The sequence below is a fragment of the Thalassophryne amazonica genome, chromosome 8 (assembly GCF_902500255.1).
Source record: "Thalassophryne amazonica chromosome 8, fThaAma1.1, whole genome shotgun sequence".
Lineage (NCBI taxonomy): Eukaryota > Metazoa > Chordata > Actinopteri > Batrachoidiformes > Batrachoididae > Thalassophryne > Thalassophryne amazonica.
The window spans coordinates 66094754-66108467 of NC_047110.1; the positions used below are offsets into that span (position 1 = coordinate 66094754).

Sequence of the window (13714 nt, forward strand, 5' to 3'; positions counted from 1 at the left end):
GCTTTTTTTTCTACAGAATTAAACAACTGAATGAACATCCTCCGATGCTGGTGATTCCATAATTATTGCCAGGGGTTGTACTTGTAAGTGTTGCCACTATGTCAAACAAGAACTTTGGCTTATACTTGTTTTTGCTGATCCAGAGTAGTATGCCTGTTTTATAGCTAACAGTGTGTTATTTTTACCCAGTTCTTTTATGCAAGATTCTACCCCTTACCAAAAACCAAACCATTATATTCCCCATTTTGAGTTTATTAAAGGTCACATTAAAAACCAGGCCTGGGACCTTCACAGACAGTGTCCATCTTGTGAAAGGCCCCCTAAAATGAGTCATACAACAGTTTTTATACCTTGTGGGTGTTAACAATGGGTGTGGGTTAGTCTCACATTTCTAATGTTACTGGCTCTCACCAACAGGGGGAGAACTCCCTGTGTCTGAAACTTGGACACATGCTGAAGTAAAACTTAACTTATATTTCTCAGAACTTCCAAACAAATAACACAAATACTTGATAGCTTACAGTGAGGAAAATACGTATTTGAACAGCCTGCGATTTTGCAAGTTCTCCCACTTAGAAATCATGGAGGGGTCTGAAATTTTCATCTTAGGTGCACGTCCACTGTGAGAGACATAATCTTAAAAAAAAAAAAAAAAAAAAAAAAAAAAAATCCATAAATCACAATGTATGATTTTTTTAAAATAATTTATTTGTATGTTACTGCTGCAAATAAGTATTTGAACACCTGTGAAAATGAATATTAATATTTGGTACAGTAGCCTTTGTTTGCAGTTACAGAGGTCAAACGTTTCCTGCAGTTTTTCACCAGGTTTGCACACTGCAGCAGGGATTTTGGTCCACTCCTCCATACAGATCTTCTCCAAATCTTTCAGGTTTGGAGTTTCAGCTCCCTCCAAAGATTTTCTATTGAGTTCAGGTCTGGAGACTGGCCAGGCCACTCCAGGACCTTGAAATGCTTCTTACGGAGCCCCTCCTTAGTTGCCCTGGCTGTGTGTTTGGGGTCATTGTCATGCTGGAAGACCCAGCCATGACCCATCTTCAATGCTCTTACTGAGGGAAGGAGGTTGTTTGCCAAAATCTCGCAATACATTACCCCATCCATCCTCCCTTCAATACGGTGCAGTTGTCCTGTCCCCTTTGTAGAAGAGCACCCCCAGAGTATGATATTTCCACCCACATGCTTCACGGTTGGGATGGTTTTCTTGGGGTTGTTCTCATCCTCTAAACATGGTAAGTGGAGTTGATTCCAAAAGCTCTATTCTGGTCTCATCTGACCACATGACCTTCTCCCATGCCTCCTCTGGATCATCCAGATGGTCACTGGTGAACTTCAAACGGGCCTGGACATGTGCTGGCTTGAGCAGGGGGACCTTGCTACCCTGCAGGATTTTAAACCATGACAGCATCATGTGTTACTAATGTAATCTTTGTGACTGTGGTCCCAGCTCTCTTCAGGTCATTGACCAGGTCCTCCTGTGTAGTTCTGAGCTTTCTCAGAATCATCCTTACCCCACAAAGTGAGATCTTGCATGGAATCCCAGACCGAGGGAGATTGACAGTCATCTTGTGTTTCTTCCACTTTCTAATAAATAATCATAACAGTTGTTGTCTTCTACCAAGCTGCTTGCCTGTTGTCCTGTAGTCCATCCCAGCCTTGTGCAGGTCTACAGTTTAGTCCCTGGTGTCCTTAGACAGCTCTTTGGTCTTGGCTATGGTGGACAGGTTGGAGTGTGATTGATTGTGTGAACAGGTGTCTTTTATACAGGTAACAAGTTAAAACAGGTGCAATTAATACAGGTAAAGAGTGCAGAATAAGAGGGCTTCTTAAAGAAAAATTAACATGTCTGTGTGAGCCAGAATTCTTGCTGGTTGGTAGGTGATCAAATACTTATTTGCAGCAGTAACATACAAATAAATTATTAAAAAATTATTATTATGTCTCTCACAGTGGACATGCACCTAACATGAAAATTTCAGACCCCTCCATGATTTCTAAGTGGGAGAACTTCGCAGGGCAAAATCGCAGGAAGTTCAAATACTTATTTTCCTCACTGTATAAACTTCACAGTTTAACAGGGAAAGACACGATAAACCCCGGTTTTGGTGGCAAAATAACTAAACAAGCAGCCGCAGCTCTGCTCCTCTCCCCCCACGGGGCACACAGTCCACGTGGGAGGGAGAAAGGGAGGGAGGGGGACACGGAGCAGCACGTGGCTGCTGTGACGACAGGAGCAGGACAGCTTACTTATGCTGCAAGAAAATCAAATGTCTTCACCCAGTCTCCCATGACTTTCCACTGGTTATTAGCGCATTTATGGCAAATTAATTACGCAAATGCTAAAAATAACTGCGTGCATTTAGCGCTGTCCCTTTCATTATATATGTGCAGATTTGGAAAAGTCTGTTTTATTACAATGACAGAAAAAACATGCATTATCCTGCTGTGGGATACAATATGACCACAGTCCAGTTGCACTCACTTGCCTACAAAAATACATGCACACACACAAATAGGTTAAACTTTTTACAATAAAAAAAATGTATTATCAGAATGTAATATTAACATTATGAACCCCATGGCCTTTAGGTTCAGACAAAGCAGGAGGTGCTGGTCCAGGTTCTGGTCCCTCATCTTGTCAAATCAAATGTATTAATTTATATAGCGCCAATTCGCAATGAGATCGCCTCAAGGTGCTTCACACAGCATAATAAAAACAGAGAAAATCGAATTAAAAATGTAAAAACACAATAAAAAGACAAAACCATAAAAGAACACAAGCAACGAGGATGTTAGTGAAGGTGAGCTTATGGAGCTACTTTACAAGCAAATTATTTAACTAAAATGTAATTAAATTTTAGTAACCTTTACAACATTTTTTTTCCTGTTTTGTCTATTTGTTTTTTAGGATTAACTAATAAATAGTGTGTCTTTGTAGTCCCAGGAACCGAGGGACAGATAGAAGATGACTATACAAAGTATATAATATTACAGAGAATTACAAAGTATACAGAAAAGGAATAGGGCTATTATGGTTTGAATCTAGAGTATATAATATGAATTAACCTTTTTCCTTATTTTTTAAACAAACACAAATATACTGCATTGATTTATTCAGTCTAATATTGTTAAGAAATAACAGGAATTACCTTCTTTTTTCAAATACAGGGTTATAAAATGTCATTTTTATTATGACATTATTTTATATTACTTCATAAGACAGTCCAGTACTCCCTTAACCTACAAGTTGTAGGTTAAGGGAGTAATATTCTGAAAGTCTGTTTGTTATTAATATGGACTGAGTTTAGTGAATGACATTGACTATAAGATGGGTAATCTGTTCTTTAATGTTTTGATTGTAGAATATTGTATTATGTATGTTTTTTTCTTCACAAAGAGAATTACACACTGTTAAGCGATGAATTACACTTTTATTTAAATACTTATTTTGGAAAATTGTGTTAAATGAGATATTTTGCTGTGACTGTAGATTTTATATCCCAAACCTTAATTTGTAGTCAAGTTAACATTGGGGTATATCTCTGTTAAAATGCACGGGGATGCACCAAATTGCACCATTTTTCTTGAAAATGCTGCAATTTGGTCCCCCAGACCCCCCCAACTCAATACTGTTCCCCCAACTTTAAAAAGGGTTCTGACTCCCAGGTGTGATTAAGGTATACATGATTTAGACCTGGTTTGACTACGCATTAGAAATTTGGTGTTTACGTTAATAAAAAAGAACATAACAGTGTGAGGGGGGGGCCTTAATATGGCTAGTACCTAGGGCCCAGAATTTGGTGCTACGCCCCTGATCATAACAGTCGTTGTCTTCTACCAAGCTGCTTGCCTGTTGTCCTGTAGTCCATCTCAACATTGTGCAGGTCTACAGTTGTGTCCCTGGTGTCCTTAGACAGCTCTTTGGTCTTGGTTAATGGTGGACAGGTTGGAGTGTGATTGATTGTGTGAACAGGTGTCTTTTATACAGGTAACAAGTTCAAACAGGTGCAATTAATAAAGGTAAAGAGTGCAGAATAAGAGGGCTTCTTAAAGAAAAATTAACAGGTCTGTGAGAGCCAGAATTCTTGTTGGTTGGCAGGTGTTCAAATACTTATTTGCAGCGGTAACATACAAATAAATTATTTAAAGTAAGTCATACATTGTGATTTATGGATTTTTTTTTTAGATTATGTCTCTCACAGTGGACATGCACCTAAGATGAAAATTTCAGACTCCTTTATGATTTCTAAGAGGGAAAACTTGCAAAATCGCAGGGTGTTCAAATACTTATTTTCCTCACTGTAAAACAAAGAATTAGCACAGATATTATCTAACAACTGCATGCTTATAGTCCAGAATAGCATTGCGTCATGCAAGGTGGGATAGTGTAGTTTTGAGCTACACCATTTTTGCTCTAGACCTCTAGACTTATGATTGAAGCCACATAAATGATCACTGAACCAAGGAGAGTATTTTTTTTGGGGGGGGGGGGGGGGGGGGGGGGGGGTAGTGTAGGTAGAGCGATCATGTCCAATGTGCTCGTGAGTGCTGAGTTTAAGCTGTCCACAACACTATCTATCTATCTTACTGTCACTTTCATGTTCCGAAAGTGACAGTAAGATATCAGGCAGTCTGGCTCCAGGTTCATTTGTAGTTGAGGAGTTGATGCGTCGCTGTGCTGATAAATAAGCATCTTGCACCAGTGGACAAGGCAATGAGACTGTAAGCTTAAGTGAGTGATCTGAAACTGCCGATGCAAGAGACACAATGTCAAGATTTGAGACAGTAATACCACGAGCTATGACCAAATCCAGAGTGTTTTCACTAATGTGAGTTGAACCCTGAATGTATTGCTGGCATCCTAATGCATAATTAAAGATGAACTCACCAAATTCATCTAAGAAATTCATCTAAGAATTCAGAATATAGGCCCGGGAGCCTATAAACGGTGACAAGGTAACATGTATGAGTTTTATTCATCTGACCTTGTCTGTATGTATCATCCTGAGCAGAGAGTCAAATATTCAAACGAGTTATAAATTTTAGACCCCCAGGAGCCAGTAAGTTAAACCCAGATTTACGAATAAAACTAAATGTGTATGCCGGTGAGCAGGCTTCACTTAAGGGGAGGACAAGAGTAGGTTTCAACCAGGTTTTACAAAAAACAGTTATATCTAGGCAGTGTTCCATAATTAGATCATTTATCAACAGTGATTTTGACGACAGTGACCTTATTTTAATGAGATCCAAACTAAGGACCTCACTAGGTTTGGCATTTTGACTGTTTGGATTCAGGGTTGGTTCCACAGTAATATATGAAAGACGCCTTAGATTAAGTTTGGGTTTGTGAAGTTCCACACAGGCTGAAGATAGCAGACATGGATTATTTGACATTGCAGAAACAGCCAGTGGGGCACCCTTATTTTGTTAGTGCTATTCAATGTAGTAATGGGCACCAAGTTTGGAAAACATATCCCTCGACACTTTCTATGGGTACGTGTGCCAGGCCACACATAGCACAAACAATGAAGGCTTTACTTTTATCTTAGATAAACATCTTCACCAAATAAAATCTGTTATAGGGGTAATAATAAGGCAGCAATACACATACAGAGACAAAGATATTACAAAAACATTATTTAGGACATATGGCTCAGAAACATCTTTTTAAAAATATCAATCTTTATTTGCATTGTTTCTTTTTGCATAACTGCAAGATCATTTACAGTAAGTTGCACTTAAATTTAATTTACACTCACAGTATAATGTCACACCAAACTCTGAAGGGAACAATGAATAATAAATCACCAGTGGAATACCCTGTCTAGGCTTTGACAAAGAATTCTTAGCAGCATTCCATCACAAGTCAGAAGAAAGAGATCTGAATTAGAAGTAGCAAAGGCACATAGATTAAATAAATAAATTGCACATTACTTTTTGTAAGTGTGCAGAGGTTTGCATAAGTTTGGAACACTTTTCCTAATGTTCACAGATTTCTTGTTTCACACACACAAAACTTTACATTACATCTACAAAGCAAAATGCAGTGTGAATTGCTTCCTTTTACAGTGTACCTGCCCAAACATTAAATGGTCACTAAATCTCACAGAATTGTAAAAAGTATATTTCAAAAAATATCAAGGAAATGTGTGAAGATCAAAAGCTTGTTTAAATACAGTGCAATTGAGTCACTCCAGAAAAGTGGAGATCTTTACATTTTAAAACAAACCTCAAGACTCTTCTGCTCTCAAATAGCTACAGTCAGTGATAGTATTTTTTTAACTTAAATTTTTCTGCCCTATGTAATTTTCTTTTTTAATTGCCAATTTTGAAATTACTGTTTGATGTATTGGCTTTTTCTCTTCTTTTCTTTTTTGAAAAATTTGAGACACACTTTGTATACATGGTTGGGAAGTGCTACAAATCAATAGATTAGCTATATTATTATACTGGTTAGAATTATTATTAGTTACTGGGTGACATAAATTTATAAATAAATGACATAAATTTATACTCGCCTTGTCGAACAACTTCAAACGCAATTTTTCCCCAACTGCACATATTCCATTTTGTCAGAGAACACATGAAGTAAAAAAATAATACTCTTATTTCAACATAGAGCTATGTAAAAGTAATAATTACAAGATATATCTATACCACATTTTGTTCACTCAGATTGTCAGTGAGTCAACAACTTAGATCTAGGACGTTATAATTCTTATTTGTGAATTAATCTGGCTATGCCAGGTTACACTTTAGATAATCCAAGATTAAAAAAAAACAACAAAACACTGAAATAGATCTGTCTTGTAATGATTACTTTTAAATGTGATTTTGAACATTTGTATTCTACTGACTTAACGTGTATTATTTGATAAAAATGTTACATTGGCAGTAGTGGAAAACTTAGTTTGAAAGTTTGCATCCAAGTGTACATAAACACGTCTTCAACTGTAACGCTTCTCACACATGCAACAAAAACAGTAAGGTAGATGTTTACTTTTCGTGCATATCATCACAATATGATTGCATTGTTATGGCAAGTGGTAATCACTGACTGTGTGGCAGTTTGTGTGGACCTGTATTATGATTATAAATGCAATATTATACATTTGCTATTAGTTTTGTCTGCTTTTGTTTGTTTCTACGCAGTAGAACCCCGTTACATGTTACAGTAACAGTCCGCTTCTCCCAGGACCAGCACAACAGGTTATGGTCCCGTACATGCAAGGCCAACTCAAAGTGCACTTTCTGAATTTATTGGTTTTTTTTGGGTTATTCATCTCCACCTCAGAGAAATTCATTGTCGATGGGCAAGTATTTCATCGATTAATAACATCAACAATAGAAACTGTGTAGCACGTGTGCAACCCCCCCCCCCCCCCCCCGTGTATGTCCACTACATGCGTGTAACACCTTGTCATATGCCTCTTGATGAAATACAACAGTTTGTATTGCATGGTTTCGAGCATCTGTAAAAATGTCAGTTCCAACATGCATATTCCAATTCTGCTTGTGTTTCTGTATGAAGCAGCACATTAATACCAGGCATGGACAGACACAGACACCATGTGCAGCAGTTGGCATTATGGTTAATGTGTGAATAGTTTGTCATTCATCAACATTTTTTAACATTTGCAAAACTGGGACAACCCTACACCCATTCTGATGTTACAGCGATGCAGATGATTAACACTGACAAAGAACTTATGGTTATTTGCATTATGTTTACCCCCCAAAAATGTAGGGTTTTTTGCTGCATGTGTGAGAGTGCCTTAAGAATAAAAAAAAATGAGCTTGTGGTCTGCTGTCCGACATACTGCACTCTTATTAACCTCAGCCTGCCATTCCAGTTTTAAGTCAGCGCTTTGCACATACTTGTTAGGCTTACACGCACCCTGGTTTTCATGGATTCATCTTTAACTTGGGCTGTGTGAGGGTTACAATGCCAATCAGTGATGAGATGAGACCACAGAGTCCCACCACACCTGTAGTTGACCGGTATATACCCAAACTATCCAAGGGAATGGTAATGTCACATAGATTTTTTAGTAGATCCATGGTGACAGCGGGGTGAGATTTTAGAATCTCAACCAGAACAAAGACAAAACAATCCAACTGAGGAATGACAACTGCGGCAACTTCAGGACTTTCACTTAGGTGTAAATTCACTCTTTTCTCAAACTGCTTATCTCTCACTCTCTGTACCATTAAACGGGCAATTACAGAAATATCTCGGACAAGGCTCATAACTACAGAGTACAAATAGTAATGAGTCGCATTTGTGCTCCAACGTTCCTTGTCGATATCATCAATAAGACCGACTTTTCCGGCCCATAGTAAATTGTCACAGAAAAAGTAGAGTGCACGGCTGACGTTCGCCGCAGTGAGACACAGGCACAACACTGGGTCAGAGAGACGTACGGTCCATTTAGCAGCTTCAATGGAACTTACTGTGTTTCCCAGCCTGAACACTGACAAAGGAGGAAAAAATGTGCATCAGAACAGTACTCAGTTTCATATGATATATTGCACTGATTTTCTTTAATAGCACGGCACAACAGTTAAGTTGCATTTAAATTCAATGGCGTTTCACGTTACCACTTTTATCTGCAAGTCCTCATGTAAGAAACTAAATTACTGAAGTGTACTTTATCAACCCACCACAGTCATAAATACATGCATGTTTTATTTGTCCTGCTTTCAAATTCCTGTCAGATTCTGAGACCTTCATGCTGTTTTCAGGCACCTAAACTGGCCAACCCTGGCACAGAAGTGGCAGAGCCATATGACCCCAACTCTGATGCATGGACATGATAATTAAGTGGGGCACTAGCAGAGTCTGAACTGGGTTTCTGTGGCCAAGCTTTGACCCCAACACAGCTCTGCTGCCTCAGCAGCAAAAGAGACGAGGATTAGTTGGGCTAAATGAGCCGCTCTGTCCTCACGGGCACTGACTAAAAAGCCTGTTGATGGTGACACGTTGGATCAGGTTCTTTTCATCACTGAAAAGGCAAAATTGTCATCAAAAGTGTCTGGTAGCATGGAGAGGATCACAAAAAATGTGTGCATGTTTATCTCAGTAAATGGAAAGAAACGTTTTAAAGCGGCTGATTATACAGTTAGCTGCTTGCAAGATAATTATCTATGAGGGGTTCTTTCTGCAAGCTCAGGCTCCTCATAGGTAATCAACTTACACTCTGGTGCAGCGCACTTGGATTATCCACTTTTTTTTCAGTCCGGTGTCCAAACGGCTCCCCCTAAAAATCGGTCCACCCTGCCTTCACTACTCATGCGTCATTTTGGAGCGTCACCGATTACCTCCCCGCTTCTGCTTTGGATGAGTGAGACGGGTTGATTGCTTCTCCCTGCTTTTCTATTTTTTGAGGTTGAATTATTTTTTTTTTTTTAGGTTGAATTTTTTTTTTGAGGTTGAAGTTTTTGAGGCTGAATATTTTGATGCTAAACAAATTCAACCTTGGAAATTCAACTTCAAACTCTGATGGCACAGATTTACTTCCATACAAATGTAGCACTTTACTACACACCATCCTGTCAGGTGTGAATTATTTCAGGTTGATGTCCTTTCATCAATATATTCTAAATAAAGTAAGTCCCTTTGGCTGCCCGCTTGTTTGCACTCAGGGTCGCCAAGCCAAATCTGAGGTAGACTGGCATGTTGATTTGGCACGAGTTTTACTTCCTGACGCAACACCACATTACACTGAGAAATGTGGCAGTGTGCAGATTCCAGATGCTACATGATGTCTGAGTACGTGACGATATGTACGTTATATAGCGCTTTTCCATCTGCATCAGACACTCAAAGTGCTTTACAAATAATGCCTCACATTCACCTCGATGTCAGTGTGCTGCCATACAAGGCGCTCACTACACACCGGGAGCAACTAGGGGATTAAGGAACTTGCCCAAGGGCCTCGAGTGATTTTCCAGTCAGACTGGGATTTGAACCGAGGTTCTTCTGGTCTCAAGCCCAGTGCCTTAATCACTAGACCATCACCTCCCCTAACTGTGGTCCTCCACGGTGCGTGAGTCATCTGACATTATAAAGGATGTTTCATGACTCTATTTGGAGGATGGAGGAGGCATAAGCAAATTATATATTACTCAGGGCAAAATTAAAGCCAGCCAAGGCCAGAATTCATTTCAAACATCACATCAGCTCTACCTCATCAAAAATTTATCCTGACTGAAAATATTTGTTTGATATCACACAGACAAATTACAAGTGTGTCAGTTTTGTTTATTATTTTTTCCTTTACCTGATAAATGACAGTGAAGATTAAAGGAAATGTTGAAATGATGAAAAATTCACACACACTGGATTTCAACAGGCACTGATTTCAGGAAAAAACTAAAACTAAAATCTTTGGAGGTGACTCTTCTCCATTATATAGAAATGTCTGTAGCTTGTGGCACAAAATATAATGTCACTGTGACATTTTGGTGGCATTGTTGCAATAAACTCCAAGTGATGAATAGAGCTAGAAGTCAGACCCCCCAGTGTGCCACTACAGTCTGAGACATGTTTTTGGCAAGGTGCATGCCTACCTGCACTGGTATGTATGTGATGTCAATGCAGGTATTTTTCCCACTTTTTTAATGTTTAAGTATCAGAAATGGTGGACAGGAATATCTGGGCCACATACACACATGCAGTTTATAAGTCCCCATGTCTCGACAGGAGATGCCACCAAAGGTGTTCTGAGCTGAGGTGACTCTCACTGCTGTTCATGTAAGTGAAGGCGGAGGCTCCATTATGACTAAATGAGTAAATTAAATATGTTTTGAGTAAAATGTGTTTAATATGTTAAATATAGTTAAATATGTTTTCTAAAATATTTTGATGGTTTCACGTTGAGTTTTGTAAATCAGGAAAAGAACCAGTGGCCTGAAAACACGTCATGTATTCAGAGCGGGTGTGCAATTTAATGTTAAAGAGATGAAACTTCAGCCAACAATAAATAAATTTAATTCTTTCATCACAACATCAAATCTAGGCTTGCGCCTTAGATGTACCTTCCGGCAAATTGCACCTGTAGTTTTGAGATCTGCACAATAAATGTTTTCAAAATTACATCATATCTGTTTTGTTTTTTGTTGTTGTTTTTATTTGGTGATCCATTCAGAAACACTTACATGATCATTTTTACACTTAAGTTTATATTGCGATATAATACCGTTACCGTGAAGGGAATCAATTTATACCATGATATGAATTTGAGGTATATCGTCCAGCCCTAGCCTGAAATATCAGTATCAGCCTCCAAACCTTGTCAATAATTGTATAAGCCCTTAAAAATCCACAGTGGTCAACCCCTAGTGAGAAGGGGTAGGAATTTCAAAGTGGCTATTCTTATGTAGCCCTATGAATAATAATATATAAAAAAAAAAAAAAGTACTTGTACATATTGCAGCTATGGTTAGGATTGGGGTTGTGGTTAGTCATTGTGGTTAAGAGTTAGGAGGAGTTAAGAGTTATGCTTATAGTTAATGTTAGGTTTTAAATCAAGTTTAAAGTTTCTCAACTGGTATATATGATGACTTCACACTATGACCTGTTGTTGAGTGTCAGATGCTGTGATCTATGTGGTAGGGGATCAGACACCTGAGCTAAGGTCATGCACGCTAACATCTGTAAGATGTCTTGTAAATCACTTCAGAGGTGTTATTCTGTTTCAAAAACAGCGCTTTTAGAATTAGATGTGTTTATTTCTTGCTAACTTTTACAAAATATGAGAAACATATTAGATTTATACAGAAATGAGCTGCTTCAGAGCATTTTCCACCATCTTAGTGCAGTGGCTGCACTCTGCGTTGTGTTGTTATGACTGCGCCCATTCGTTCCCCTCGGGACCCGAACTCACGATCCTCGGCATGGGAGTCGGACTCTCTAACCAGAAAGCTAAAACCCAGGGCTCTGGCCTTGTGACCAGAGAATCTTTTTGAGCTGTTGGGAGTGAGGTTTACTAACTACATCTGCACAGCGACACCTGCTGGCCTCCGTTACATTAGTTTATTTTGTTTTGAGCGAGCAGCCACCTGATGTCATGCTGCCTGTCTTTACTCTGATTTACCTGTCGCTGTGTCCTTCCCAGCATCCCTCTCACAGACTGGGTGAAGCTCCCACATGATCTATAACATTGCTACAAAATGTATGTCATGGCATCTGATCACTTGAATTTCTCCCTTTCAGCGGCAGAAATTCGAAATTGTTCCCAGAGAGCGTGAATTTTGATCATATTGGCAATATCACATTTTGAATCTATTTTTTAATGCTCAGGAATAAAATTATAGGGGATGCCAATAAAAATTATTTTTACAACTTAAATTTTAAAATAATCCAGAGGCCTTACAGCTTTAAATGACTGCAGTAAAGTTGGAAAGCTACTTTGGAACCAAAGAAAGCATTTCTGATAGTCACAGCAGAAAATAAATTTCAGCCCAACATAGGGACAGAAAACAAGGTATAACTGTCATAATCACGTGACACACACTGACCAATCAGAAGCACTACGTAGAATTTTGTATTATTAATATGGCTACATACACAGATAGTCACTGCCTCAGAATTTAGAAGTGTGTAGTTATTCCTACGCCTTTTCAAGCATTTTTTCCTTTGTTGGCAGATTTTTTCATTGATGACTTGTATGTGTATGTATCTATGATTATTTCGTGGATATCCAATCATTACTCTTTGAATTAAGCTAAACCTGTCGTAGTCTATCCGCAAATGAGATACAGTATTTGAAATTCATTCTCTTTCAGAAGCGTATTGAAATCACGTGAGAGTCTCAGTTTCTTAAGATGTTTTAAATTACTCACATTTTCGTCCAGCACTCATGTTGGCTTCCACGTTTTTAAGTCTCGCCACGAAGTGTTTTTTCCCTGAAAAGTTTCGCAATAAATATGTGGCGAGCACACACGCATACTGAGTAGCTCTGGAAGAAAAAAAAGAAAAGAAAAAAAAGAATGAGGAGTTAGGTCAACTAGCGTCAAGTATTAAAAAAAACATTGTACTACCAAAGTGGAAGGGGAAATATAATGGAATAAAATAAAGCCTCCTCACCTGAAGACTCGGTCCCTCCCCTGACTCTGGTTTGCGAGTTTGACGAAAGCGTCCATCGCAAAGTCCAAAAACAGGTTGTTCTGCTGATACAGTCAGACCAAAGCTGAGCTCTGATAACGTTGTTGTTAACAGTATATTTTAAATTAAAGAACATCAGACGTGGAAACTAACTATTCATTCTCATTCACACGAAGCAAACCCAGCTGGAATGTATCAGGAACGTCAGTCGGTGAATACAAGCTTCACTTCTGTTTCACTCCGGACACATTTGGAGTCGGACCAAAAGGACCCGAAATCATTTTCTGGACGTACCAATGGATTACAGTCGCTATGGTTACTGTAAACAAAGAGAACAGAGTAGGGTCACTTCATGAAAAGGGTCGTTCATGGATCTATGGCACCTAAGGTGTTCAACCCAGGTGTCAAACCTTTTGTACTCGCCATGCTGATTAAATCTCTCTGGGCTCTCTGACTAAAAGAATATTTTATAGATTTAGATCTCAGAGCAATAGTATGGCGATCGTGATTGGTCTACTACACCATCGTGTATAATATGATATTGCTGATTGGTTGGAAGATAAGCTTGGCTGCGGAAATGAAAATGTA

At 38.7% G+C, this 13714-nt stretch overlaps 1 protein-coding gene across 1 annotated transcript; it reads right to left on the bottom strand.

Annotated features, from left to right (window-relative positions):
- Positions 1-7275: 7275 nt before the first annotated feature.
- pex11a (peroxisomal biogenesis factor 11 alpha) lies at positions 7276-13322 on the bottom strand. The gene is made up of 3 exons (XM_034176537.1): positions 13109-13322; positions 12865-12980; positions 7276-8492 (listed from the first exon to the last, which is right to left on the bottom strand). The coding sequence occupies exons 1-3, from the start codon at positions 13162-13164 to the stop codon at positions 7924-7926; spliced, it is 741 nt and encodes a 246-aa protein (XP_034032428.1). The 5' UTR covers positions 13165-13322; the 3' UTR covers positions 7276-7923.
- Positions 13323-13714: the final 392 nt, after the last annotated feature.